This window comes from Pterocles gutturalis, unplaced genomic scaffold (assembly GCF_000699245.1).
Source record: "Pterocles gutturalis isolate BGI_N339 unplaced genomic scaffold, ASM69924v1 scaffold9580, whole genome shotgun sequence".
NCBI classification, from domain to species: domain Eukaryota; kingdom Metazoa; phylum Chordata; class Aves; order Pterocliformes; family Pteroclidae; genus Pterocles; species Pterocles gutturalis.
Window position 1 is genome coordinate 5,260 of NW_010138335.1, and position 27,587 is coordinate 32,846.

General features: G+C 38.9%; 1 protein-coding gene across 1 annotated transcript in view; it reads right to left on the bottom strand.

Moving 5' to 3' along the window:
• MCF2L (MCF.2 cell line derived transforming sequence-like) overlaps positions 1-27,587 on the bottom strand; it is a 64,418-nt gene that overhangs the window by 2,563 nt on the left and 34,268 nt on the right. Inside the window, exons 4-25 of the mRNA XM_010082968.1 lie at positions 25,472-25,591; positions 24,523-24,639; positions 23,868-24,017; positions 23,034-23,158; positions 21,204-21,318; positions 20,109-20,228; positions 19,038-19,229; positions 18,623-18,814; positions 17,827-17,986; positions 17,608-17,678; positions 16,484-16,560; positions 15,384-15,450; positions 12,810-12,925; positions 11,797-11,866; positions 10,506-10,598; positions 10,275-10,367; positions 8,809-8,934; positions 7,888-8,109; positions 7,212-7,304; positions 6,629-6,707; positions 6,414-6,480; positions 4,277-4,392 (exon numbers count right to left, since the gene is read on the bottom strand). Of these exons, the coding sequence (XP_010081270.1) occupies positions 4,277-4,392; positions 6,414-6,480; positions 6,629-6,707; positions 7,212-7,304; positions 7,888-8,109; positions 8,809-8,934; positions 10,275-10,367; positions 10,506-10,598; positions 11,797-11,866; positions 12,810-12,925; positions 15,384-15,450; positions 16,484-16,560; positions 17,608-17,678; positions 17,827-17,986; positions 18,623-18,814; positions 19,038-19,229; positions 20,109-20,228; positions 21,204-21,318; positions 23,034-23,158; positions 23,868-24,017; positions 24,523-24,639; positions 25,472-25,591 (2,581 nt within the window). The remainder of the gene's footprint in view (positions 1-4,276; positions 4,393-6,413; positions 6,481-6,628; positions 6,708-7,211; positions 7,305-7,887; positions 8,110-8,808; positions 8,935-10,274; positions 10,368-10,505; positions 10,599-11,796; positions 11,867-12,809; positions 12,926-15,383; positions 15,451-16,483; positions 16,561-17,607; positions 17,679-17,826; positions 17,987-18,622; positions 18,815-19,037; positions 19,230-20,108; positions 20,229-21,203; positions 21,319-23,033; positions 23,159-23,867; positions 24,018-24,522; positions 24,640-25,471; positions 25,592-27,587) is intronic.

Below are 27,587 nucleotides of genomic sequence, written 5' to 3' on the forward strand. Positions count from 1 at the left end.
TTTCCTTGGAAGCTCACAACTTACAGTTGACTCATGGGACGCAGCTGAAACCCTTTCCATTAGTTCAAGCTAAGAACAATGCAACAAAAGAAAACATGGTTTCTCCTAATTGTTCCAAGCTCTCATTAGAAACAGAACCAACAAGTTGCGCAAAAGTGAAATCACTGTAATTGCTCTTCCTGTAGCATTATACTCGCTGGCCTTGTCATTTGGAACCTTTTGGGTAACAGCTCTTGTTTCTCATCCTCTTTCTTTTCATATATTGTGCAGATGTGCGTAAGAGCAGACCTGCTTGATCCTGCCATAGCAACAGTACTCCTACTCATATAAGCTGGCACTCTACTGTTAACAAGTCCATAAAAAACCTGTCTGATCCTGGGCAGGGAAGTGAAGTGGCCACTATGGTCACATTCATGTTAGCTGACTACAGGCACCAAAATTATGCATGCACGTTCAACGTGCGTGTATTCTGCACGGTGTGACTAAATCAGAGCTCCCTATAAAGGCAGGAAAGATAAGAAAATAGTAGTCTTGAGAAAAGATAAGGTTATGCAGAAATTAGTTTAGATTAGCTGGTGCCTGGAAAACCAAGACTTCATTAACCACTTCTCTTCAGAAATGGGCCCCACAGGTTTCTTCACAAAGACAGGATTTATCTGCGAGATGGGATTCTGCCACCAATTAATTTTCCTTGAGCTCACTGTGATGTAAGTCAGAGAGATGTAGCAATGAAAGGAAATGAGTGGGGACAATGTACTCTGCACCAGGGAGCTGTGACCATCCCCTGGTGTAGTTTCACAGAATCATTAAGGTTGGAACTGCCTGCTTACCCCTCTTTGAGCTGCGGAAGGAGAGAAGATAAAGTGTCAGAAAAGAGATCAGGAGGTGCAAGACAGAAAGCAGAGTTACTAGATGTTTTAAACTCAGTTACTTGGTTAGTGGTTTCATGAAGTGAAGCCTCTCAGCAGTCTCGTTGGACAGGACAGCAAATCAGACAAATCTGTTCTGAGGACCCAACAGTTTTACCGTAAATTAGCAAGGGTCTCCACCCTGGAAAATTTCAGCATCTATGGAAAAGGCCACAAAACACCCTTTGCTTTCTGATAGCATTTTCAAGCCCTCAGGATTTCCACAGTACCTGGAGATCTCAGAGGTCTGACTGCTACCTGCAGAAAAATTAACCTTGTAACTCCCATATCCACACTTGTGGAGTTTCTGCATGTGTCTGGCCTGGGATTTCCTTGCCTGCTGCTCAGACAAGGCGAGTGGTTTTGCATAGTTTCACCAGCACAGCAGCTGAACCTGCATCGTTTCCACAGGGGAGACAAAGACGAAGGCTGTGGAAACCTGGAGAGAAGGATGATGGTGGGGCTTGAAACAGCTTCATCTTCAGAATAATATTTTCTAAAAGAGATGGTGGTGGAAGAAGCATCAGGAAGAGTGGGACTGCTTTCCTTGTACTCTCTAATGAATTAGCCCCAGGGATTTGTACTCAAGCCTTCACCAATAGCCTTGCTGGTTAGAAATGGGCATTTAACCAAAATTATTTTTCAGTCTTTGCTTAGCTGTGTGTTGGGAGGCCAGAAGGCAAACAGCTCCAAGGGGTTCACTTAAATTATGTGGGGTTCACAGGGTAGCAAAAATTGCCTACTATCACCCAAAGAAGATGCAACAGATCTGTGACTACAGTAATAAATTCAGATCTAAAATGGAAATTCCACATGACAGTGATGAACCCCACTCTGACTAGACTATACATGTTTTGGATTTCCTCCCCCCCCCCCTTTTTTTTAAAGTTAAATCCTCTCCATAAGGGGCACAGTGACAGGATGATGCTCACTAGAAAAGAAAGTGTCTCATAGCAACTGGTGCCACTATAGTTCCAGTAAACATCCAGCTTCTGGTTATTTCTTCAGCAGAACATCCCTTTCCCACTGCCCTCTTCCAAAAACTAGTTAGCCATACACTACTCTATTCAATGCCAAGGCAAAACTTCAGCCAGTCGTGCTATCAAAACCAGTATATACAGAAGCTGACAGACCCACTTGGAAAAGGTTGATTTCAATAACGCTGCACTCAACAGCATCATACAGGTAACCCAGTGCTCTGATGTAACATATTATGTGAGGGATATGTGGGTATTTGTGGAGTACAAGATGTGGTATCACTCTACCTCTTACACCAAAAGGAGTTGGGTCACTCACTACTTCATGTCGTTTAGCTTTTTTGTCAGGACTGGTAGGAGAAGCTGCAGGAGGATGAATAGGCAAAAAACAGAAGAGAGATATTGAAGAACTGGAAAAAAGAGAATAGGTGGATTTCATGCTAAATACCTTTGAGTTTACACTGGGAAACAAATGGATTTCTGTAACCACTCTAATTTTAGCTGCCATTGGTCAATTACAGCAGAAGGAATTAATTATTTACACGTAGTTATCTGAAGATAAATTGTCAAGTTTATTTTACAGTAATAAATGAAAGTATATGTAGACTTTTCTAAATGAACTAGACTTCAACTGAATACAATTAATTTTAATTTTAGACAGACATTACCAAATTAAGTAATAATTTGTACATAAATCTAGTGCTACAGCAATACCTGGTCCTGTAAGAAGGATCATTGGCAATGTCTGGCTTTTAGCAGAAGGAGATGGAGTTTCTGTCAAGGCAAGCATGGGATATTAGTGCTCACCTCATTAGCATTGGATACACAACCCTAGAGTCTCTCCAGAAAGAACTCAAAGGTAATCAGGTCTTAAAAAGTCATTCTGAAAAGATGCTTGGGAAAAAAAAAAAAGAAAATCATGCTCTTGAACAAGTGCCATCATCTTAATGCAATTCAGACTGTTCAAAAACAGCTGTTCAAAGCAAGAAGTGAATGTACCAGTGTGATTACTTGGCAGGAGGAAGCAAGAAAGGTCTCAGACTCCTATTGCCTTTTGTTTTAGCAAAAATAAAGACCATTCCTCGAAGCATAGGGAAATTGTTATTTTTTTTGTATCCAGCAAAACAACATAGTCATACACATTCTGCTGTAGAGTTTTCTTAGCAGGGATGCTAATATAGAAATACTCTAGCTAAACCTTGATTCCTTTTTGCCAAGTACCAAGCATTTGGGGCAGATCCACTTAAGCCAGAAGCAGGCTAGGTCTCTGATCTGAAGACAGCTTCCTTCCCTCCTCTACATTCCTGCAGGAATGGGGCACTATAAACTCCTTCCTTGGCCTCGATAGTGAGACTGGAGGCATTGGAAACTGCACTCCTTCCCTTGCATCTCCAACACCTCCACTTTTCCCAGCTGCATTTCCCCCTCCCAGTCTGGACTCAATTTCTCTTGAAATCTCCCTGTCAGGGTCAGTGACTCAGGAATCTGGCTTGAATTTAAGAGAACAAGCTAGTGCGTACACTGAAAACCTGTTACGCTACACAAACATCCAAAGCGATGCTTCAATTACAGCCTTAAACAGAAAACAGTCTAGCTTTTTTTTTTTTTTTTTTAAATTACCTTTCTGACTGTTGAGGTTAGTAAAGCCCTGCAGCATAAAGCGCTTTTTTGACAGTACAGAGCATTCTGAGGTAGAGCTAGTATCATCTACAAAGGAAGAGAGAGACACAGAAAAAAAGGGGAGGAGGCCATGAAAAGATCAAGGCAAAAAATTATTTGCAGCCCTGCCAGGGAACCTACATGTTAGGATGAGAAAGGACAACTAAAAGTCCAGGTACAACAGAAGAACCCAAGTGGCCAGTTGTTCTCCCTGTGCAGGAGTTTGTACTGACACTGGTTCAGTAAATAATCTCCATGAGGGAAACCAAAATTCAGGAGTAAAAAAAAAACCCAAAAACCAAAAAAACAAAAACCAAACCCCAAACCTCTTCAGAAGAGGTAATGCCGAGAAATTTATCCAGAGGAAGAGAACCCTGAGAAGCTGGGCAGCTCTAAGAGAAGGCTTACTGCAGACTTGGGACTCGTAAGTCATAGCTCCCACCCCTTTTGCTGACCCTTCATTCGAGGTGGCTTTGGGCCTGTCCACACCACATGGCAGAATGCAGAAACCCCAAGCTAAGGGCAGATGGGACCAGCACGTTGATGCAGTGTGGGCAGCGCTTTGTGGGTGGGCTGCCTCAGGGCTGAAAGCAGCGAAGCCCTGCTCGATCAGGTGTAATGCTGCATTTCCCTGCACTGCCACGGCTACTCTGCTGGTGGATCTGCCTGTGCATCTGCAGTGCAGGCACGCTCTTTGCAATTAAAGATAACAATACATATGTGTAAACTCACCTTTGCCTTTCTCGGGGTACTTTGGTGCTACTGTGGTGCCATAACCTTCTAGACTTGTGAGATCAACTTTTCTCTCCTCCATTTTTTTGGTGTTTCTGATGTGGTTCTGTGAAGGACTGTTTATTGGAAGAAAATTAAGACAATCAAGCCATCTCCAGCAATATTGGGTCTGAAGAGGGGTGATGACCTTTGGTCATGGGCTGACTTTTGTGTACAGATATATAGGCTAAAAACGATTTCTTAGGTACTTCCCAGATCATGTCTTCCAGGATTGAAGAAGTCATGGTGACTGTGCATAGAAAGACCATGAGCACATACAAAGGAGAAGGACTCCCCTTACTGACTGCAACCACACATAGTATGGCAGTACGAGCTACTGAAAAGACAGCTCAGGACAACTTCCACTCGCTCTCAGCTACAGGCACACATTCGGTGTTGACAGTTTCCTCTTGTATGTACTAAGGAAAAAAAAAAGGGGGGGAAAAGAAAAGGAATAAACTCTGCCCCTCAGAAGCTCTTAACACAGGAACAGATGAGGGATGAACACAGGTTGGATCTTGCAGTTGGATTTCCATCACAGCTCTGGGAATGGAATGGAGAAAGAATCTACAAATACTGTATATCTGGGAAATTCTCCCTGACTGATAAGTAGATGCATAAAACATGCAGGGCAGAAAGCTACTGATACATATTCAAGCACACACCCTGTGGGAACGACTGAAGAAATGAGCACATGGGCTTATGGGTATATACACATACACATATAATGAGAAAAGAGTGAGTAGCAGAGGATTAGAAAGAGGTGTCAGAGAAGGGGAGAACAGCAGGTGGGAGCAAAAATACACAGGCTGTTAGAGTCAGGGATAGAAAAAGAAAAAGAAGAAAAGCTTGACTCAGAATTTGGGGCACTGGAGGTATCAAAACATCACAGTGAAAAAAACCAAACCAAAACAACAAACAAGGAAATTGAAGGAAAAAAACAAGGGACGGAGAAAAGATAATGCCCTGAAAAAGACAAAAAGGAAGATAACAAGACATTGGAAAACGAAGAAAAAAAATAATCCAGGTGAAGTAAAAGAACAGAGAGGGAAGGAGAAGGCTGCTCCACATAATTCTCTTATCTGGGGTGTAAGGTATATAATTATCTGTTCAACAAACAGACCCACAATACCACCAGTATTTTGGCTGCCATAGAAAAAGACTTATGTTGTGCCCCATCAACTGGCAAAGCCCATGCCACTGCTGCTCAGTTTAACAGTTCTGGTGATTTATAAACCCCAAGCTTTACAGCTTTATAATAGGAAGACACCTAAATAAACACTAAAACGTAAGGGCCAGTATTAAGGGATAGAAGTAATCATAGAATCATAGAATGGTTTGGGTTGGAAGGGACCTTAAAGATTGTTGAGTTCCAACCCCGCTGCCATAGGCAGGGACACCTCCCACTAGACCAGGTTGCTCAAAGCCTCATCCAGCCTGGCCTTGAACACCTCCAGGGATGGGGCATCCACAGCTTCTCTGGGCAACCTGTTCCAGTGTCTCACAACCCTCACAGTGAAAAATTTCTTCCTATTATCTAATCTAAATCTACCCCCTTTTGGCTTAAAACTGTTACTCCTCATCCTTTCACTACACTCCTGATGCAGAGTGCCTCCCCATCTCTCCTGTAGGCCCCCTTTAAGTACTGGAAGGCTGCTATAAGGTCTCCCTGGTGCCTTCTCTTCTCCACACTGAACAACCCCAACTCTCTCAGCCTGTCTTCCTACAGGAGGTGCTCCAGCCCTCTGACCATCTTTGTGGCCCTCCTCTAGATTAGCTCCAACAGGTCCATGTCTTTCCTGTGCTGAGGACTCCAGAGCTGGATGCAGTACTCCAGGTGGGATCTAATGAGAGCAGAGGGGAAGAATCACCTCCCTTGACCTGCTGGTCATGCTTCTTTTGATGTAGCCCAGGATAGAGCTGGCTTTCTGGGCTGCAAGTGCACTTTTTTGGGTCATGTTGAGCTTTTAATCTACCAGCACCCCCAAGTCGTTCTCCTCAGGGCTGCTCTCAATCCATTCTCCATGAATGAATGAAAAACTGCAAACTAGATTAGTATATTTACAAGACAACCAAGCTGGTTTGACAAGACACTTACCTTGTACAAGAAGATCCTGGCAGAGGTAAACTCTGTGTGTGTTCCAGTGTCCTGTGCTGACTAGCTTCTGTAATGGAGGAAAGAAAAAGAACTATTAAAATTGATGTGCGTTTTGAGCTTTTAATTTCTACAGTCCTACCCAGTGAAGATAAACAGGGCAGGTTTTAAAGTTCATAGTTTAAAAAAAAGATATATATATATCCAAAACATTTTACCTCTGCATGCCTGCAGTTGACTCGTCAGCACTTTTCTTATTTCATTTACCCAAGTAGCTTTAACTTCAGGGGTTGGTGCCTATGCGAAAATAAATACAATCAGCCATCAAGCATAGAACACTTACTACACAGAGTTGCATGCCAAAGCACAGCCTCAGAAGAATCCTTCAAGAGTGACAGAGCTTCTTCTCTAGCCCTTCAGTGAACAGAAACTAGTTGTGACAACTAAAAACACGCTGAGGCAGAAGCCTTGCACATGCTACAGTCAAACCCTGGCTCCCAAGCCATCCACTGCTCCAGTGAGAGCAATAGTAATGGTGTATGCAACATCCTCCATGTTGCAAAATGTGATTATTTTTTCCCCTAGAAAACTGAAATATATTAAGAAACTACCTAATGAATTAATCTGGTGGTGGTGGTTTGGTTTTTTTTTCCCTTTTTTCTACATTTCCCCATCACTGTCCATTAGTGATATAATAGAGGAAAAAACCTCCAGATCTTCTTAGGGATAGACTTTCCCCACCCCTCCCTTTTCTCTCTCTTTTTTTTTTTTTTCTCTTTAATGTAGTGGCATTTTATTTACCTGTATGATGTAAACTTCTTCCCTTGCATTATACCAGATTTCAAATTTTTTTGCATCCCCTTTGACATTTTCTGTTATTCCAACTGCTGCCATCTGGAAGGAAAGAGAACAGAAGCTGACCTACCAAACTGCAGCTACGGTAACAACAGAAGCAGGCAGCTACTGGTATTCTTTGGTATCCTGTTTCTGAAAAGGATGATCACATTTGGCTTCTTGCTCGAGGAAAATAATAACTAATAACGCATGATCTGCATGCTGGATGTAAGACATTTAGCATTTTATGTCTGCTTAGCTACCTTGGAGGGAAGAAGGGTTTAGGTACATTAGATTGAGATTGACGCACAAAATATCTCTTAAAATCCAGACCACCAAAACTTACATCTGTTTCATATTACCCTGCTCTACTCATTATTACCTTTGCTGTGTGATTAACGCAACTGCCATTCAGATAGACTAGTATGTTTTGGATTTTCTTAAAGGACAATTTCCCCCTAACCTGACTGTCAGACAGCAACACAAGGTAACACAGACCTGCAGCACCAGTGAGGTTGGCCTGAAAGGGTGATGTTCCCAGTGCAAAACTGTAACACATCTTCACTGACAAAAAACCAAATGTTGTATTACTGCAGGATAAACCCTCAGTACCTCAACCTTACTGGACTGCTTGGTGCCTTACATTTAAGGAGTGTTTGTAGCTGTAAGAAGGTGCTTTCTCATATCCCTCTCCGTTTTCTTCTCGCTTTTTACAGAACAACACTGCTTTCTCGTGGAGGAAGAGGTGTCGCTGCATTGGCTTGAAGCGTGCTAAATCTTTCACCTTTGAGTGACCCTTTTTGTGATCAGTCCAGACATTGAAGGATCCCTGCATTAAAAGCTTGCCCAGCTCATTCAGGTTTCCCTGCAACAAAAAAAGCGGTATTCATAACTACAAAGAGATAACACCAGAGTAAAACACATGCTCTGAACAAGTCTTCACAAGCTCTGTTGTTCCAAGTAATCTCTCACATCAGTGTTCATGTTGGGTTTCGAAATGTAATAAAAATAAAGTCAGTGCTGGATTTTTAGGCATTATTTTCTCTCTCCCCAACATGGTTCAGGCAGGATTTTACAGTCAAGAGTACCAGCAACAAAGATAGAGATCTACATATAGATCTCTAGGGGGAAGCATCGATCTCATACGGGAAGCATGATACACATTTGTTTTTTCCAAAACTTTGCTCCAAAGCTCCTTATATTGTTGATTATTTTAACCAGAAGTTTTAGGTGTAGTTTCACATGTGGATATAAAAACTTAGTAGTGACTCCCATTTGACAGTAGCCTAAACAAGGCTCTTCATGATGACTTTCTAACTTGGTGTCAAACAGATGAAAGGAAGAAAACTTGGGTAGACAGAGCAAAATATTACTCATAGGAGAAAAAATTCAGAAGATTATAGAGGGATCCATTTTCCATTATTTTCATTACACAATTCAGTCTAAAGACACCTTTTGTAAAACATGCTTCTTGTCATTAATACATGGTATGGGGCATGCTGTATATATATCTAAGAAATAAATGAAAATAAATTTAAAAATAAGTAAAAATACCATTACTCACATCGTAGCCTGTAATGGCTATCTGGTGCATAGAATCATTAACTGCTTTGAGAATACCCAGTATAGAAGTTAACGCCTCCTGAAGATCTTCAGCTCCTTCACAGTTTTTACTGTACTTCAGCATTTCCTGAGCAGGCAGGGAATGGCAAGAAACTTAGTTTTGAAACAGCAATAAGTAGGAACATTCATATTTTAACATTGAATTTAAGTTTTTAAATTAACTGTTTAAAATTTTTAAAGTTGTCCTGTAAAGTTTTATACCATATAATCTAGTGGGTTAAATACTGTCTGAAACTCAGAAGACCCTAAAGTTTTACTTCTCATCTCTGCTGCTAATTAGCCAAATATATGTTGCTAACGTAACCATTTTATAAGCACTACCTAAGAATTTTACAAGACTAACTCTACGAACATTCTTCATCATAATTGCTAACACCCCCCCTCCCCCAAAGTTTTACTTTTTATATTTGTTACTTTATAGAAGTGAACCAATGTAAAAACACAGGCAAATTTAATTTACTATTTGAGACCTGGGATGCTAGTAACAGACTTAAACTTACTGCACTGAGCATTGCCTGCACATTTAAAGAGACACCCCTTCTCCAAAGGACTTATTGGTGAAGCTGCATCTTCCAGTTTGATGCAGATAAACATAGCTGTGAGTTCACGTAGAATTCCACAGACTTCATTGTATGACAGTAAGCATTTAGCCATGGACTGCAGGTACTAAAGATACTTTAAATTGAAAACCTTTCCAATACTTCTGTCTTCATACAAGCTTAATGAATTAATTCTTTGAGTTTTAAACTTTGAGTTTTAACTCAAGAGTAAATTTGGTCCAAGGTAAATTTTTTAAACTACTGTTAAATAAAATTACTGAAATGTGTGTCTACATGGGAAATGTTTCTTAAAACAAGCCAGCTTCAAACATTGCAAAAACTTAGACATTAATTTTAAAATTTATAACAGTATATTACTCTCATTTTTCTCTCTCAGTACAGCATGTTTAAGTGAATCATGATGGCATCCTTCCTAAAAATACCATACAGTGCTCTCAGTTAAGTACATTTCCTAGAACCCAGCAAGGGAAATTACTGTAATATGCATGAGGTGACTATAACTGCAAGTAACAAGTACTTCAGATACTCTCTTGTCTTTGTTGCAAAGATTTCTTGGTCCTTCTGTTTCCCCTAATCAACTTTTTATTCTTCTTCTCTTCAGCAGAAATTTAAGGGCAAAAGAAGTTACACAAGGTGTCTCTGTGGTCACATTTGCCTGTCTACTAGCAGCTTTTTGGCTGAAAGAGAAAGAACTGAGCTGAAAGCTGATAGACTGGGATTTGTCTCCGTTTCAATTTATACGTCTGTTCACTAACTGTTAGGTTTCTCTCCAGCAGGATGAGAGAGGCAGCATTTAGAAAAACCAAAGCACAAAATATTCTTATTGTTACAGTTCAGCACCACATACCTTCAGCAATAATTGGTATTTGGTTATTCTTTGAACGGGTTTCAGCAAGTATGAGTCCAAACTGAGCTTGTGATCGAGTTTTCTTTGACATTCCTGTAATCAATGTTAGATTTAATCAGTACACTAATCAGTATTTCTGTTATTTGTTCTTGACATAAATGAAGTCCAAAAAAACCCAACCAAAACAAGCAACAAAACCCGCTCCACAAATAAAGACTCTAGTGAGCATACCTGAAAGAATACAGAGTCTGAAAACTGCCTCCACAAACTTTCAGATCGAGGTTTATTTTGACAGTATTTTTCATAGATCTGAAAATCTTCCATCTGAAATTGGTGAGATAAGCAAAAAGTTAATAAATTCTTGTGACTTTAATGGACAAATTTCATAAGAATTTTTTTCCTACTCAATAAGGCTAAGAAAAAAACAACAACAACAACAACAAAATACAATTCAGGGGGGCATCCCAAGCAAAAAACAATTATTCAAAATAATTGATTTTGTAATGGCTACTAATTTTGTATTTGGAACGTCAGAATAAAATGTTCCTGTTAATTTTTGCTTCAGTTGAATGTTAAGCACCTGATGAAGAAGCATATATTGTATTTGCAAATATAGTTCTATTACAATATGAAAAATACTTCGATGAATGCCCAACCAGGAGTCCCTCTGTGCAACTTTCTAAGAAGTCTTTGCCCGTTTTCTGTATATATCTTAATTTTATGAATGTGTTCTGGGAGTTGCACTAAGGCAGACCAAGCAGTCTGTTGCCCCTTATAACTTCAGCAACTAAGTAGTATGACTTCAGCACTTGTTGAAGGCAAAAGGAAATAAGGCTGCTGAAAATGTCATAATAACTATAAAGGGAAGATTAGGCAGGAAATCAGCAAGCACAGAAGTACCTCTGTCCCTCAGTTTTAGCAAATAGCATCTCCGTGGATGTAGCCAGTAAATAGGAGGGGGAGGGATGGCTCCTCCCAGGATTTTTAGAGCATCTATAGGTAGTAACAACAGGAGATTGATTTCCATAAACAGATTCCTATTTAGCCTTTGGTATACTATGGCTGAGACTTGTTGTTTAATTAATTTCAGATTTAAAAAGTTTAATTCTGTCATAGCTTTTTATTTTCTGAATAAAAATATTTTGAACTTACTCTGTTGTGGTATAATCTTTAACGAAAACAGAAAAGAACAACAAAAAAATCCAGTAAAGAAATCTAACCATGTAAACCAATCATTTATAGTGATGTGAACTGATGCAGTGCAGGACTTCTCTTCATGTTTTCCTAACTGCCACTTTAACAAAGCAGGTTTCCGTTGACAACGCAGTAGCACTTTCTAACAAAATTAATAACCCCACACAGTGGAAAATATCCCCAGCCCTCAATGAACATTTACACTCTCAACCTGTTACCCGTTCAAGACAAAGGCGATGTGGTAGCAATTACTATATGAAAATCACTCTCATATGTTACAGTCTTAGAGGGGCTTATGAATTAAATCCCAGCAGAAGATGACACATACCTGATCCAGAAAGCACCGTCCTACTAGTTCTGGGTAGTCTACGTAGTTTTCTAGTTCTCTCAAGAATATTCTATGAGGAAGAAAATTTTCTTAGAGCACATGTTAAAACAGTTGTAGTAAATGTTCACATTCTTGCAATTCGTTTTCTAAACTTTTGGAAACAGTTGTAATTCTGCACTGCAAAACTAAACAAAACTCTTCTAGATCGTGTACTTAAAAATGAAAACAAACATTCCAATAAATTTATTTTAGTTTACTATTGCTACAACTAAAAGCAAATACAGGATTGGGAAGGAGGATTTTGTTTCCCTGCCTTAATGTATTCAGCAGTGGGATTTGTACAATTTAAAGTGTTTGGTTTTTCATTCCAAATATTACTAAACAACAGAAAGCAAACAAACAAACCAAACCCCACCTCCCCAAACCAACGCCCCTGCCAAAAATAAAAAAAAGTGTCAAAACTTCCAGTCTAGTTTTGCCTGAGTAAGAAACAACTATTTAATATGCTTAACTTCTCTTGAAAATACTTCTCTTTTCTAATAACTTAAATATTCTCTTGTGAAGAAATACCTCTCTAGCAGCAAGTATTCAAACTTCAGAGAGAGGTCACACAAGTGTAAAATTAACCAGCCTCAACCAGATATGAGAGTTGAGAATTTGTGGTTTAGAATAAGATACTTTCCATGGCAAATTTCATAAAAAAAAAAGAAAATAAAAACCAAACAAACCTTGCTTTAATTAGCTTGTAACCAGATCCAAATACCTTTCTTTAGGAAGAGGACCACAATGCAAAATTTTATTCAAATGTTTACGATACACAGATAAAGTTTCACAGAGCTTTGCTCATCTTTTATAGATATTTTGCCTTTCCTCTTCCATGCAGTGTGAATTTTGACATGCCAGACAGCCAAGTGGGACTCAGTAAGGATCTTTTAGCAATTTAAATCAGATTAAAAGAAATAGTAAGGAATCCCATCTAAATGCCATTTTTATATTTGAATGCAAATCCTCACCTGTTGTGAAAGTGATAAATTTCTTCCATATTCCCAAACAAGATATCCTTCTTATTTTGCAGTTCTGGTGAGATGAGATGAGCCATTAAGGGGTTGTCCATCTCTGCAGCATACCCCTGTAACACAGGAGAGAGGCAGGCTGATCTCCCTTGATTTGTAACTTAGCTCTCTCTGACAAGGCAGTCTGTCTGCAGGCTGACAGACAGCAAAGAAGGAGCTCAGTATTTATCATGAAAGAAGTATACAAATTCTGGTTTTCTGTCAGTTCAGTAAGACACACCTGTAGCCTTCTCTATACCCCGGGTAGCCAGGTCTCCTGGTTTCTTCTGGAGGGGGCCCACATTTTCCCTAGTCCTCCTTTTATCGCTGACATACCTATAGAAGTTCTTCCTGTTACCCTTAACGTCCTTGGCCATATTTAATTCTGTTTGGGCTTTAGCTTTCCTAACCTGATCTCTGGCTTCACGGACAGTGTCTCTGTATTGTCCCCAGGCTACCTGTCCTTGCTTCCACCCTCCGTATGCTTCCTTTTTCTGTTTGTTTGCTCAGGTGTTCCCTGTTCATCCAGGCAGGCCTCCTGGCATTTTTGCCTGCCTTCCTCTTTGTTGGGATGCATCGCCCCTGAGCCTGGAGGAAGTGATCCTTGAATATTAGCCAGCTTTCTTGGGCCCCTCTTCCCTCCAGGGCTTTATCCCATGGGACTCTTACAAACAGGTCCCTGAAGAGGCCAAAGTGTGCTCTCCTAAAGTCCAGGGTAGTGAGTTTGCTGTGCGCCCTCCTCACTGCCCTGAGGATCTTGAACTCCACCATTTCATGGTCGCTACATCCCAGGCTGTCCTGAAGTTCCACATTCCCCTAAAAATAGACTAGACCAATATTTTTCCTGATAAAAATTACAGGATTTCACAGACAAAGTCAGATGACCATAGTTATTAATGAAAGGAAAACTACCAAGCTTGGATAAAAAGCAGGTATAGCTGTTTCTCAGTAATCAATTCTGGGAACTACCTTGTTTGTTTTTTTTCTATTGGAATCCTTGGCAGAGAGAAAACACATGACAATTAAATATGACATAATAATAGGAGACACTGTCCATACAAAGGAGTATCAGGTAATTTTACAGGAAAAATAGGAAGATTAATAGCCTAAGAGAAACAAAGGAATTGGGAGAACAGCCAGAACTATGGATTAATAACTAGAATTACTCAAAAGCTGGAAGGCTGGCACTGAACCATACCTCATCAGGAATCTGATCCAGGATTACTCTTAGCAATCCTAACCACTCAAATTAGAGAGAGGTGAATCACAAACTGCAAGAAGGCACAGAGAAGTGTGTCTGGCATAGTCAGAGTACTGGAGGGTCTATCACATTGGCAGAAAACCAAGACAGCTTGACCTAGCAAGACAAGGGTTGCACTATAGTCAAAATAAGAGTAATACTGGAGGAATAGAGATATTCTGCAATGACCCTCCAGTAGCAGCAGTAAGGACCAAAAATCCTCCAACTATGCCAGTCTTGATTTTACCATCCAAACTGTACAGACAGCATTGCGAACAAAAGCAGAGAATAAAGTGATCTTTAAGGTCCACTCCAGACCTACCTTGCTTTATTACCACACATCAGATGCAACCATGCTACTGCCAACACTTCCTAGCACTTGGGCCAGACCCAGGACATAAACGGTATGGGAAGCTGAGTACAAATTAGGCAAAAGCAAGATCTGAGTTCAAAACCCTCATATGGTACTATTACTTGAAGGCATGTAGTCAGAAATCATCACTCCCAGTCCATAACTTAAAGATAGTTCCTATTTAGGAGCTTAATGTTGGCATGGACACCAAGAGTACTCAATTGGCTCAATGACAATTCATCGTAATTAAAATAATTCAGCCTCAGTTATCTGCAGCTTCATTATCTCCTACAGTCAAACTGGACTACAACAAAATGACATATCCACATCTGAAGACTTAAACTTGAGAAACAACACAAAATACTGCAGTGTGTTTCTGCAAGCAACTCAGCAGTACTGCAGTTGTGCCTCCACAAGTGTGGAGCAAAGGTAACACCTTTGTTTCCTCTACAATTTTGAATCAAGATATTATTATCACAAGGCACTTTGAGACAGTTGTACCCAAGACATTTGGAAGATCACTTAAAGATCTGCAAAAAGGGATGCAAGAAACAAGTTTTCTCCACTGACACAAGATTCTCTTGATGCAGAGTCACATTCCTGTGTGACACATGACTTTCCTGGAGCTGACCCAAGACTCTGGAATTAACTTTTGCAGGAATCCTTACAAATCTCACTATGTTCCTCCTAAAGAGTTAGGCATATCTTATTTTCTGCCTAACTTGTGTTTTCTAATACAAAATTCTAGTTGCGTGAATATTTAGAGAAAAATATTGCACGTTCCTGCCACTGTGAAAATACGATGAGAGAGGAGATATGTAATGATCACACTGCTTGACAGCACAAGCAGAGGCATTACAGTGATAAAGAAAGCATAAAAGCATCCATGAAATGGAAGAGATAAATAGATCCACTAACAGCCGCAGTGAAATTTAATCTTTACCTCAAGAACGCAGAGAAGTTCTTCAACATATGCTCGTTCAGTCTCAATAAGTTCATTCATCACGTGCCTGTAGAAAAAGAATGACAATTAAGGCAGGCCTATTCACTTACACAAAATAATAACATTAACTTTATCTGTGTTTCTACTATACTTCAGACAATAAAAGAACAATTCCTAGGTAATAGATGTGATGTTCCATGGATATTTCTTTCAACAGTTTACATATTCTTATTGAGAAGCATGTATTTTTAAAACATTTTAAGATTTTTGAAAATGTGTTTAAACAGGAAAAAAGTCAAATCTAGCATTTTAAGTGCTGTAGTAACTGAGCTGAAGTAGTGAAGCATTTTATCACTATACATACAAAATCAGGTTATGCTGTGTTTGCCAGTATTACAGGAGCTGGAGTTAGAGCTGTATGGAATTATCAAATACAGACAAAGTTACACTGGTTATTTTAAATTGGAGGCATTCAGGGTACACTTTAAATATCACAATGCTGTTTTAAGTTTAATTTCCCTAATAATCAAGCAAGTATGCTTCCTCCCAGCCCCCTTCCCCTTGTGATTTTGTAGGATTTAACACATGGTTGTAAAGTGAGAAGACAGTAGAAGTATCCAGTTTACAGGTAGAATTGTAAACTCTGCTATACATATTGCAGGTGGCACCAAGTTATTTTTTTTATATAAGTGATGCTGTTTAGTTTTTATATAAGAAAGTGCTTTTCATAACATTTACCAAAACAGGCACTAAAAAGAGTCAAAGTCTTCTGACATATGGAAACCAAGACCTCCGACAGATTTACAAGAGGCTTATTACTCAAAACTATGTTGTCTCCAAAATGAAAATATGTAGTTATCCTGCCATAGCATCACCTTGCTGCAGCACAGCTAAAGTCTGGTACTACATAAGCTATAAACAATGCTGCAGACAGACTGAAGTATCTTCCTCTGTGTACAGAGCATAGCCAATGCATTTCAAAAAGCACTGAGGCTTAATTCAGAGAAGCATACTTGCCTTACCAAATCCATAGCCAAATTCAGCCTTTGCTGGAACCAAATCAGAGAAAAAGCATTTTTTGTTTATCAAAATACACTTACTGCCGTAACACAGCTAGATTTTCTTCATCATCCATTGTAGATCCTCCTCTGCTTTGATGCAGTTCAGTCATTTCACTCTGAAGAAGGAAACAAACAAACAAACAAACAACAACAACAAATCATCATGGTATCACAGATGGGGGAAAAACACTTTAAAATACAGAGCTTTGCACTCAGCGCTACTTGCATGCGTTTTCACAGGAAAGACTGTACTCCATTAAAAATGAAGGTGATTTGCAAGAACACTGCAAAAAATCCAAGTCAACCTGAAGGTCTCGAAGCACACAAGGAATATGTAGACACAGGGAGTTCTCCATGAAAGGCCAGCTTAGAAAATACCGTGGTTCAAGGCCCCTTTCCGTCAGAGCATCAGCATAATTTTGGAGACAGCACTGGCCTTAGTCTGTTTTCCACATGAAAAATGAGGCACTGTGCTAACTTTCTGGTAATGTCCTAGCTTGACACAGGCGCTCACTCTTACAAATTCTCCTGCAATGGCAGATCTAATTACAGCTTGCTGAAACAAATTAGAAGTTCTGCTTTCAATCCCCACTTGAACCAACCCTTTTCTCCAACTGTTGTCCCTACTGGTCCTGTGGTCTTGCCTTCTTCGTCGCATTGTCTCTTGCTGAACCTTTGCTGAGTTGATTCAACTCTCTCACCCAGTAGGAAAGTATTTGTTTCTGCTTCTGCCGTCAGGTTACTCTCCTTGCTGGAGGTGGGGCAGGAAGACCATCCCCACTTGGGAATGGCAACCCATTAGGTCAGGTGAAGCTGTCTTGGAGCCAACGACAACTACCTCTTCACTTTCACCAGTTTTAAGAGTAGCCAATTACTACTGGCAAATAATAAATGTTTCCTGTTCATAGATTTTATATTTTGCTGCCCCTAACATTTTTTTCTAATATAGGCAACTATTTACTTTACCTTTCCTCATACCCAGCCCAGCCACAAAGCAGCCTCTATTTAAACCACGACTGCTTTACCAGAGTTACTTCGATAGGGGCAATACCATCACTTTTTCAGTGGAATTGCCTCATTCATCTTGAAGTTCTTGAATATTTCATTGTATGACGACTTTCTCAAGCAATACGTGCATAAAAAGCGTGAATAAAAAAAAATACCTTTCCTCTTCTGCAGTTTACCCTCCGAAGTGCATTGCTTTCTGAGTTGGATCCGTATTCTCTTTGAAGACCTAAAAATGTAAACCAGAATCAAACAGCAGTTAGAACTTGAGCAAATCTCACACAGATGTTTGTGGAACCACAAATTACAGCTGAAAGTTTCTTCAAGTTTCTCAGCATAGTGCAAAAAAATAAATAGTTAAAGTCTACTACAGTTACCTGGAGACGTACAAGGAGATTTTACAAAGGCTTCAGGTCTTGGCGCAACTGGTTGAACAGGACGTGTCTGCTTAGCTGCCAGTTTCTTAAGACTTACTTGTCTCTTTTGAAACATTTCTTCCATGCTTTCTTGCTTCTGGAAAACCTTTTGCACATGCTCCTACCATTGCCACAGCAATTACAAAAAAAAAAAAAAATCATTTTCAGAGACCTATCAACAAGCTACATGGCCATTTACAGCACATTGATGTGAAATTGGAATTGCTTTTATACCACGTAGAAAAAGATTACCCTACTCTTTACTGCTAAGAGGTCATCATTTACATTCATTTAGTACACTTAAATATTGTAACTTCACCGCATAAAACATTTTGTGTGCTTGCTGTAGAGAAACCAATGGGATTTAGATTTCAATTAAAAAAAAATTAGGGAAAAGTTTTCTTGACAATGTCTCATGGTGCTGTTACTTGAAGAGATCAATCAACAGGAAAAGGGACATATTCTCAAGTTCTAAATAAAAAGCAATTACAAAGCAGAAGTCACACAAACATCAAGGACAGGCACGTTTTTGCTACATAAAAAATATATTTCAAATACTCAATTGGGATTTTTTTTTTTAAAAAGTAATCCTCCTATCTGAAAAGTTGAAGCAGTTATTAAAAGACTCTGAAGCCCCTTTCCATTTCCCAGGTATAACTCTTAGTACTGATTCTTTAGCTTTATTAATGGCCATGCAAGAGAGCAATTCTAAAAATAACAAATGGACGTATAGATACACAAAAACATCTTCTGGTACCTTTAGATCTTCATTGAGGATGTGTGCATACTCTCTGTAAATTTTATTCAGCTCCTTGATTTTATTGCCTGCACCAGTGTCCAGGAATTTCTCGATCTCCTGTAATGCTGATTCTGCACCATCCTGAGACTGACACTTATCTACCGGCTGTGAAGCCAGCAGATAAATTCCTTCATCGCACCACTTCATGGACTAGAAACAGAGAAGAGAACAGGCTCAGAATGCACCAATGTCAGCATCAAACACTAAGAGGTCTAAAACATTTCAGACTTCTACTTCTGCTATATTCAACTATTTTAAGGAGAAAACTTCCAGCACACCCAGATATTTTTACCTGCCATTATGACAACTGGTTGGCTGAGGTTTTAGTAAACAAGATGGGAAACAGAACAGAACAGTTCCATAAAAAATTTACCTTTTCTAGTAAGCCATGCAGTTCTAGAGATTTGTTAAGAAGATTCCTCCTCTGCTCTATCTCAGTAGTGAAGGCATCACAGAGGTGAAGAAGTTCACTGCATTTTGGAATAATGGAGTCCACAGCATAATGATTGCTTTGAATAAAAGCATCACCCTCTGAGGCTAGCATTCTGGCTTTTGCTATAGTTTCCTAAGAAAGCAAGCACTGATTTAAGTACATCATTCCTTGGATCAACATCAATTAAAACAATTTAAAATTATACCATTTGTTTTTACACAGTAAAACACACATGTTGATAAAGAACACATCTTTAGATAACAGCTGCCTTGCTTAATAAATCAAAGTGATTTCCTGTCTTCCCAGATGCCCAAGAACTTTCATGCTTCCTTCTTTATCATATCAGAGTACTTCAGAAACATTAATGAGTTCAATCATAAGGCTCCCTGTGAAGGAATCGCTATTGTCTTTCTACGCTTTAGTTCTTCAGCAGCATGTTTCTGTTTGTATGTATGCAATTTGGAGTACAGCAGCAGCAATCTGAACCCAAATTAAAAAATACCTAACCCTGGCACCTCAGCGTCAAGAGCAATGACCTCACTTACAAAGCTATATATTTTATTGTGAAGCACAGATCATAAGGTTCTCTTTCTACATTGTTCAGAGTGTATGTTTCTGTTGGTCATCTTTTAACATATTATACATTCAATACACAGCTTTCTCATTTCTGAGATTTAATGAAATAAGCAGCTTTAATAGGAATGGAAGTAGCTCTTGATCACTAAGTGCAGAACTTGGCTATGTAGACACTTCATGCAATTCTTCCACGAACTCATCACACCGAGTTTGTGACTGGTCACTCTGCTTTTTATTGAGGGATGTCCAAGAACTAGGCTGCTCCAATGATTAAAGACTTGATTCCAAATTCCTTCTGCACATTACTGGAGACATTGATTCTGCCCTGTTGTCAGCTCAAGCTCTGCTCATAAGATATAGTCAGTAACCAAATGCTGCTCCCCTCCACACACGCCTTGTCATACTAGAAATCAAGGAGACTTGCAGAGTTCTTACACATGATTTTTCTTCAAAGTTGGCAAGATCTTTCAAAATATGCTCCACATGTGAACAGCTGTTTCCCACATCTCTGAAAGCAGACAGTCTTTCGGACACAATATCCAAAGCTGCTTTGACCTGAAATGAGACATAGCCATGTATCAATGAAGATGATTCCACCTCTCTGGAGACCCGTCAGTTAAATAGGTGATAGCCACTATTTCCAGTCAGGTGACTCATGTTACGGGGTTGCCAGGGCACAAAGACAGATCACTTTTTTGTACCTTTACCCTCAATTCAAAATTAAAACAAATACAAAGAAAAAGCAGTGAACTAATCCTGTTTCCTGGTACTGAAAAAAAATATGCATAAAACAAATGCTAAGGAAGCATTTATGATCTTGCTTTTACCAGATGACAATACAAAGCGACATTAATGTAAACAGCAAAACATGAGGGAGAGGTCCTCACCCTAACAATCAGTTGAGAGAAAGACAGACAGACAGACAGACACACACACACACATTTGTAAGAGGGTGTCTGAGCTTCGGTCCCATGGAGACACAGGGGCCATGCTCTGAGATCAGCTACACCAGAGTAAAGTGACTGTAACTCATATGCTTGACAGCACCTAAACTAACATGAGATCACAAACTGGCTGTAAAATTTTAGCTCACCCTCCACCCAGCTTCTAACATTGTGGCTGCAACTTCCCACCCACAGTGTTGGAGACTGTTTTATAACATTTCAGCCAGGAGGTTTAGGTAAGTCTTGGTTCCATAAAAGGGCCTATTGGCAAGATGAAAGCTTTGCAGACAGCATATTATGCTTCTGTGGTGGAGAACAGGTTTCAAAGGAGTTTTTGAACACTTATACAGTGCTGGGCCCAAGGAAAAAAAAAATCATAAGACTGCAGAAGAGAAGCTATTATGTCTCTATAGGCAAGTGTTCAAAGTAGGAAAGATAGCAGGATGTCAAGTAAGGACACATACAAGAAAAAAGCTGGAGAAAGCTTTCAAGCACACACAAGACCTGCAAAAACAAAAGGGAAAAGTATTTTCTTCTGAATCATTTCTATATTACCAAATATTGTCTGTCAGCAAGAAGTTCTCACCTCTCTAAAATTCTGCTCAAAATTCCGAAGGCACAGACACTGCTCAAGTTTTTGCTGATGCTTAATCCAAAACTCATCAAAGGCAGTCTCCGTTTCATGTAACTGAGCCAGAAGCCTTTAAAAAAAAAAAAAAAAAAAAGGAAATAATCCAAGAATGATGGGTGCAACCTTCAAGGGACAATACAATCTTCCACAGTAAATAAAAAGCCTCTCCAAAGCAATATTTTCCAGAAAAAATAAACTGGATACAGGAAACTTTTTTGAGTATTGCACAGAATGGTTTCCTAGAATAACATTGATGCAAAACTGAAACCCAACACAAACATTAAGTTCTGAAAAATTGGCAAGTGCTGATTTGAAGCTAGCTGCTGCACATACTACTTCTCACTTCTGGCCTAGGGACATTGCAACTTGGGGCTAGCAAACATAAATAAAAAATGCAAATGTGCATGGCCTAGGACACAGAGGAACCCCAGCCTTGGGCTATAAGGAAAAAAGAAGGCAAAAATTCATACTGTTGTGACCAGCCAGCTGCCCTTACATTTCAGTCCTTGGAGCAAGGCTCATAATAAACCTGGAGGTCACTGCTCCTCTTCTTCTGAGCAGAGTTATTGCTTAAATATTACAGACAAGCATACAGTAGTATTGCGATGAAAAGAGCCTTCTTCAAGTATAATTTTACATTTGACATTATGGTATCCTATGGACTTATCTTTGCAGTGCACTTTGCTGAACTTAGGCTGCATCCAGGGAAGGCCTTATATCAGATTTTTAATGAACTTTTGTCTTTAATAGCACAGAAACAAACTCTGAATTTATAAGTTAAAACAGATTAGAAAAAAGGCGGGGACATACACACACAGAGTTTTTTCCAGCTTCTGTCAAATATTGTATTGAGTGGGAACATTTTGGATCAGTGAGCAACCTCCACCCCCGTTGCCTTTTGCATAGCTGATAACAATGACCAAAGAAGTTACTTCTGCCAAGCTTTGTAGATTGGAATGGACAGTTATTTGGAACAAAAAGTCAGCCCAAGTATAACAGAAACGTGGAATGACAGACAAAAAAAGAATGCAGAGTACTGCCTGGGGGAAATGAGCTATGCTTTCATAGTTTTGTGCAAATTTACATCTGTGCTATAGTGATATAATGTGTTCAAAACTGGCAGTAATTTAAGGGGATGTGGGTGGAAAGAAAAGGAAAACATCTATTACTTACATGCCCAAAGGAAGCATATAGGAAGTTTGTGCATAGATACTTCAAGAGTAGTATACTCCCTAGAAGCCCTTTAAAGGCTAGTAACGACATTGATCGGATATTAACAATGTTAGAAGCTCCTTCAGGCAGGTTTGAAAAAAAAAGAAACCTCCCACTTCAGTTCAAAAAGGACTTAACAAAAGTGGACAAATCAAATAAGGGATATATCACTTCTGTCTTCCCCTCCTGCTTTCGCTACAGCAGCGAAATTTCCTTGGATTGCATTTTAGTCTCTAAACAAAGTATTGATATTAATTAAAATAAGGAAAAGCTGCTCAACTTTATAGTCCAAATCTGATAAAAAGGAAAAAACCAGTATTACTTTCTTGATACTGGAACTCAAACTACAACCCTATTTCCTTATAGCCAGGTGACCCACTAATAAACACTGGGGGATTACTTTGCTCAGGACAGAGCTGACAACAGAAGAGTTGTTTCTGAAAGCACCTTTTTTTTGTGTCCACATGTAATATTTGCTTACCTGCTAAGCATGCATATGTAACTAAGTAGAAGAGCTGGGGAGGGGTCAAAATACGCAGAAAAATAGCATGTTCAGCATCTCCCTTCTCTCACCTTTCTACAGTTGTTTGATTGTCCAGCTGATCTTGATTCAGTTTGTAATCAGGATTCTCAGTAACTGGTTTTGTAATACTTCCAAGGATATCATCTCCCTGTTCTACTGCTAACCTGATATCCTCCTACAAAAGAAAACAAAAAATGAACACACTGTAGTTGCATGATGTTGTTTGGGGTTTTGTTTTTTTTTTTAAGCAGTCTTCTTAATGCACTGAACTGGAAAAAGAATTTTGTTTTAATAGCAATAGAGCAAGCCTAGTTTGATTAAAAGCAGTGTTTGACAACAAATACAGGCAGTGAATGCTAAATGTCAGCTTTTTACACATTTACCATCTTAAGGTCTCAATGTAACTGAGCTGTATTTTCATTATAGATAGCGTTCTAGTGTCTTCTTAGGGCTACAAACATCTCAAAAGTTTTAGATGTATAGTTTTGAAACTCCCAAATAGGTTTTGTTTAAGCTGATTTGAAAGAACATTTGTCCATTCTTCAGAAGATCATATATTTTCATATGCGTGCAAATACAATCAAATTTCTTGTTGCAAACAAAAGGTGAAATTAAGCACACCACTACTTACAAAGGAATTTCTGTTTCCCCATATCCCATTCCCCAAATCATTACGCATTTGTACATATGTAAACTTAGGATCATGAAATGTCATTTTTGAATGCAAAAAGGATTTTTAACATCAAACCAAGAAAACAAGTTCAATAATATTTCAGTGTTTCTCATTATTGTCTATTAACATCCTCCAGATTTTCTATTAACATTATTAGCTATAAATGAAAACAGTTTAACTAGAAGACAGCATCTTTACAAAAATTACATACCTTCATTTTGTCCTTCTTTTCTGTGTGTGTTGCAAGAAGGGAGCTGGTTGATTGCACATCATTTGGTAGTTCTGTTTCAGCCAGCTCAGTCCCAAAGGACTGAAGAATCTGAGCTGTTTGCTTAACCTTTTGGGCGAAACCTTCTATAGCCTTTTGGAATAAAAACCATTAAAGATGTTTCATGCTCATCACATCATATGCACAGACAGACACATACACACAAAATATAACTCTCAAAAGAAACCCGAGCAGATGAATTACAAGACTGAAAAACAGTCAAAATGTAATTTTGCAAGCAACAGATATTGTCACCATTAATTCCTTAATTGTATATTTTTCCTAGGCTCGCATTAGGTGTATCTTCCTCATCTTTTATACTCTGGAGGTATTTTACAACTTGAGCTTTTTCTTTCTTGTAGCTAAACCAATAAACCTCAACACAATAATACACTCTAGTTCCTTTGCTCCAAGTGTCAGAAAACCCCTCCCAAATTATTACTCATATTATTTCTCTAAGATGACTAAGTACCATTGGGAACATCTTCTCACTCAGAGCAAGTCAACTTGCATCACTTGGAATCTGTTTTATAAATTGCAGGGTATAAAACAGAAAGGTTCATTAAATTGAAAAGTTAAAACAAACCCCAAGACTTACAGTGCGACGGGACAGCCATCTGTTATGGCAGTAATCCAGGGTGCCACCAAGATCTTCTGTTAATTGTGTTTTATCAATGTAACCTTGCAGTTCTGATACTGAGCCCAGCATTATGATCTGCAGCAGCAAATTAAAAAAGTGAATGTTATCAGTGCTGAGGACTCCCTCGTTAAGGATTCTAAGCCCCATCCTTCAGCCTCTGATAGAGAAAATTCAGTTTAATACAGAAGAAAATGATGGAACTATTTCCTTTGGGCATAGAAAAATAAACATAACGGTTGTTTCAGTTGAAGATGAAGTAAATGTAAATAACTGCATATGAGCATGAGCACCAGGCATATTAAAAAAATCTTATGGATTATACAAGATAAAATACACCATCAGTTATTTTTATCTTGATAAACCATACATGGATATTTCCTAAGAGCAATATTTATTTTTTGTTCATTTTCCCTTGTTATCCTGTCTCTGTGGTAGAGAACAATAGTACCTCCGTAGATTTGGCACAAAAGGACTATCTCCCCAAAATAAACAAGGGGCAGGGGAAAAGTATCTTAACTTACAGACTATCTTTGACCCTTGAAATTTACATCTGATAAGTAAAATAACTTGTATATCTTTAGCTCTTGTATTTTAAAATAAACTTCGAAACTACATATGCTGTGCATTTACAAACAAAAGTATAATTAGTGAGTTTATTGGCAATGTAACAACAGGCATCAGTTGTATGTTTGCTCAAATGATAAGAACTGTAGTATTTGTCTACGGGAAATGCATTTGCCTCAAAATTTACGTACTCTTTCAAGAATAAACCATCATGAATTAGCCAAAATTGCTGGAATCGCCTTTAAGCATGACTTTTTGTTGGGGTTTTTTTTGGTCCTCACTGGCTACCTTAAGTACTTCCAACACATCCCTGATAGTAAAGTGAAAACAGAGGATTACTTACAGGTACTTTCATTTTAAACTCATCTTTGTTGAATTTGAAAGCAATGTCTGAGAGAGCTCGATGAAAAAATCCTGTTGGGCGCAGAACGAGGACTAGCTGCAGGTTTCCTGGGAAAGATGCCTGCAAAACAAGTTTAGTCTGTTATTTTCTGTGTCTTGGCTCCAGAAAATATTCTTGAACACGGAGAAGCCCCTGTTAAACCACAAACTAACCATATCAAATGCCTCCCATAATGGGGTGACCAATTATAAACTTGCAAGTCTTCCACAAAGAGCTTCTTTCAAAGAGACATTTACTCATCTTTGGGAACAGGAATCTATTCTCCTGGAAATCAAATTTTTCAGGGCTGGCTTGTACTGCTCTTCAGCTAAGATTACATCCCAGCCATCCTAGGCTAATGAACAAACAGTGGCGGCTTAGTACTTTTTCAAGAGCAGTACTTTCACGGTAACGTTTTCTCTTTAAGAGAGGGTGCCAAGAGAAACCTCCATTATTGTCTCAACACCTAGCAACACATTTCTAATTTGCGCATATACTACCTTGCCAGTTCCCTACACAAACCACTGCCAGTGAGACTGAATGTCTCAGGCAGTAGCTTAGAAATAAACTTTAATTTTGCAGACAAAAATGAAAACAAAACTTAATAATTCTCAGCTGTGGTTTTTCTCATCATCTTCCAACCAGTAGCCTGATGGATCTTTCACAGTTCTAGAAGTGATAGGGAGAAAACAGAAGAGAGGAGAAGAAAAGCAAAGGAATAGCCTTAAATTACTAAAAATCAACCTCCGCTGTGGCAGAAGTTTGCATGCTTGGCATTTAGCCTTTCTTGAAATCACGCAAGTCTTCTCCTCTGTTCTGTATTTCCACCGTGGGGAGGCAGTGAAGCTCACTAAAGAAATGATCATTATAATTACTAGGTATGCAATTTTCTTCATTATACTGTTGGAAATTATGTCACATTTCTAGCAAACTGAATTACTAAAAAAAAAGCCAACCGAAAAACAAACACTGACTGAAGGAGCTCTTATGCTATGCTCTGCTTCCACACCTAGTGAAACTGTCAGTATCTGGAAGGCTGGAGAGTGATTTAATACTCATTTGGAAGTTTCCAAGGGTTCTGGGTATTTAGCATTGGAAATGACAAACTTTTAAAGAGAAAAGTAGTTAAAAACTTTTCTGGAAGACTTCACAGATTCATTGTGGTTCCCCAGATACTCAGTATACAAATGAGATCTCAATTCAATTGAGGAACTTTAAAGGCTTGAGCTTCTCAATCTGCCTCCACCTCAGTGATGTCCACATTTTCTAGAAAGCGCAGTTGTTCAGTCCCAAAGGAGTCTGTCTGAGGGCTGGGAACAGAATACAGGTAATTCTGAGTGCCCAAACCAGCTCCTCATCCTTGCACTGTAAACAATCTTTCTCTGTGTACTAAGTAATACACCCTGTGGACTTACTAACCCCCAGTTATCAAACAGAGGAAGAACTTTTCATAGAAAATTCCCAACCATGTTCAGAAGAACAAGTTGAGATTATTTTTTCCATTTTTTTTTATGAATTATTGTACTAAGGACAACCATAAATTTATTTAAGAAAATATTTGTCTCATACTAAGAAACATTGCAAGAATGGACAAAATAATTTTTTAAATTAAATCTCCTGAATAATCTTTTTAGAATGATAGCCATGTAGTCTATTCATTTAGATGTATCAATATATTTTGTGCCTGTAACAGCAGTGTTCAAAGTCTGACTGAACTGTTCATTTTCACCTTCAGCTTCCAAAATCTGAAGTTCATTCAATGGCAATGCCAACATTTCAGAAGAAAAATCTCCAAGAAGAAATATCTTTTAGATAACACATTTTGAAAAAAATAAGGGGTCTTCATGTGAGGTATCCACCCCACCCACCACATGATATCCAGACATACTGTCTTTGGCAGCACATGTTTGCAACCCATTTACTCTTACCCACAATACTGGAAAATGCCTATCCTGTCTTTAAATTCTCACTTTTACACTCTGGGACTGTAGTCTAGATTTTTACTCCAGAATTTCAGAGAAAATATGCTGAAAGGGACCTGGGGGTGCTGGTGGACAACAAGCTGAACATGAGACAG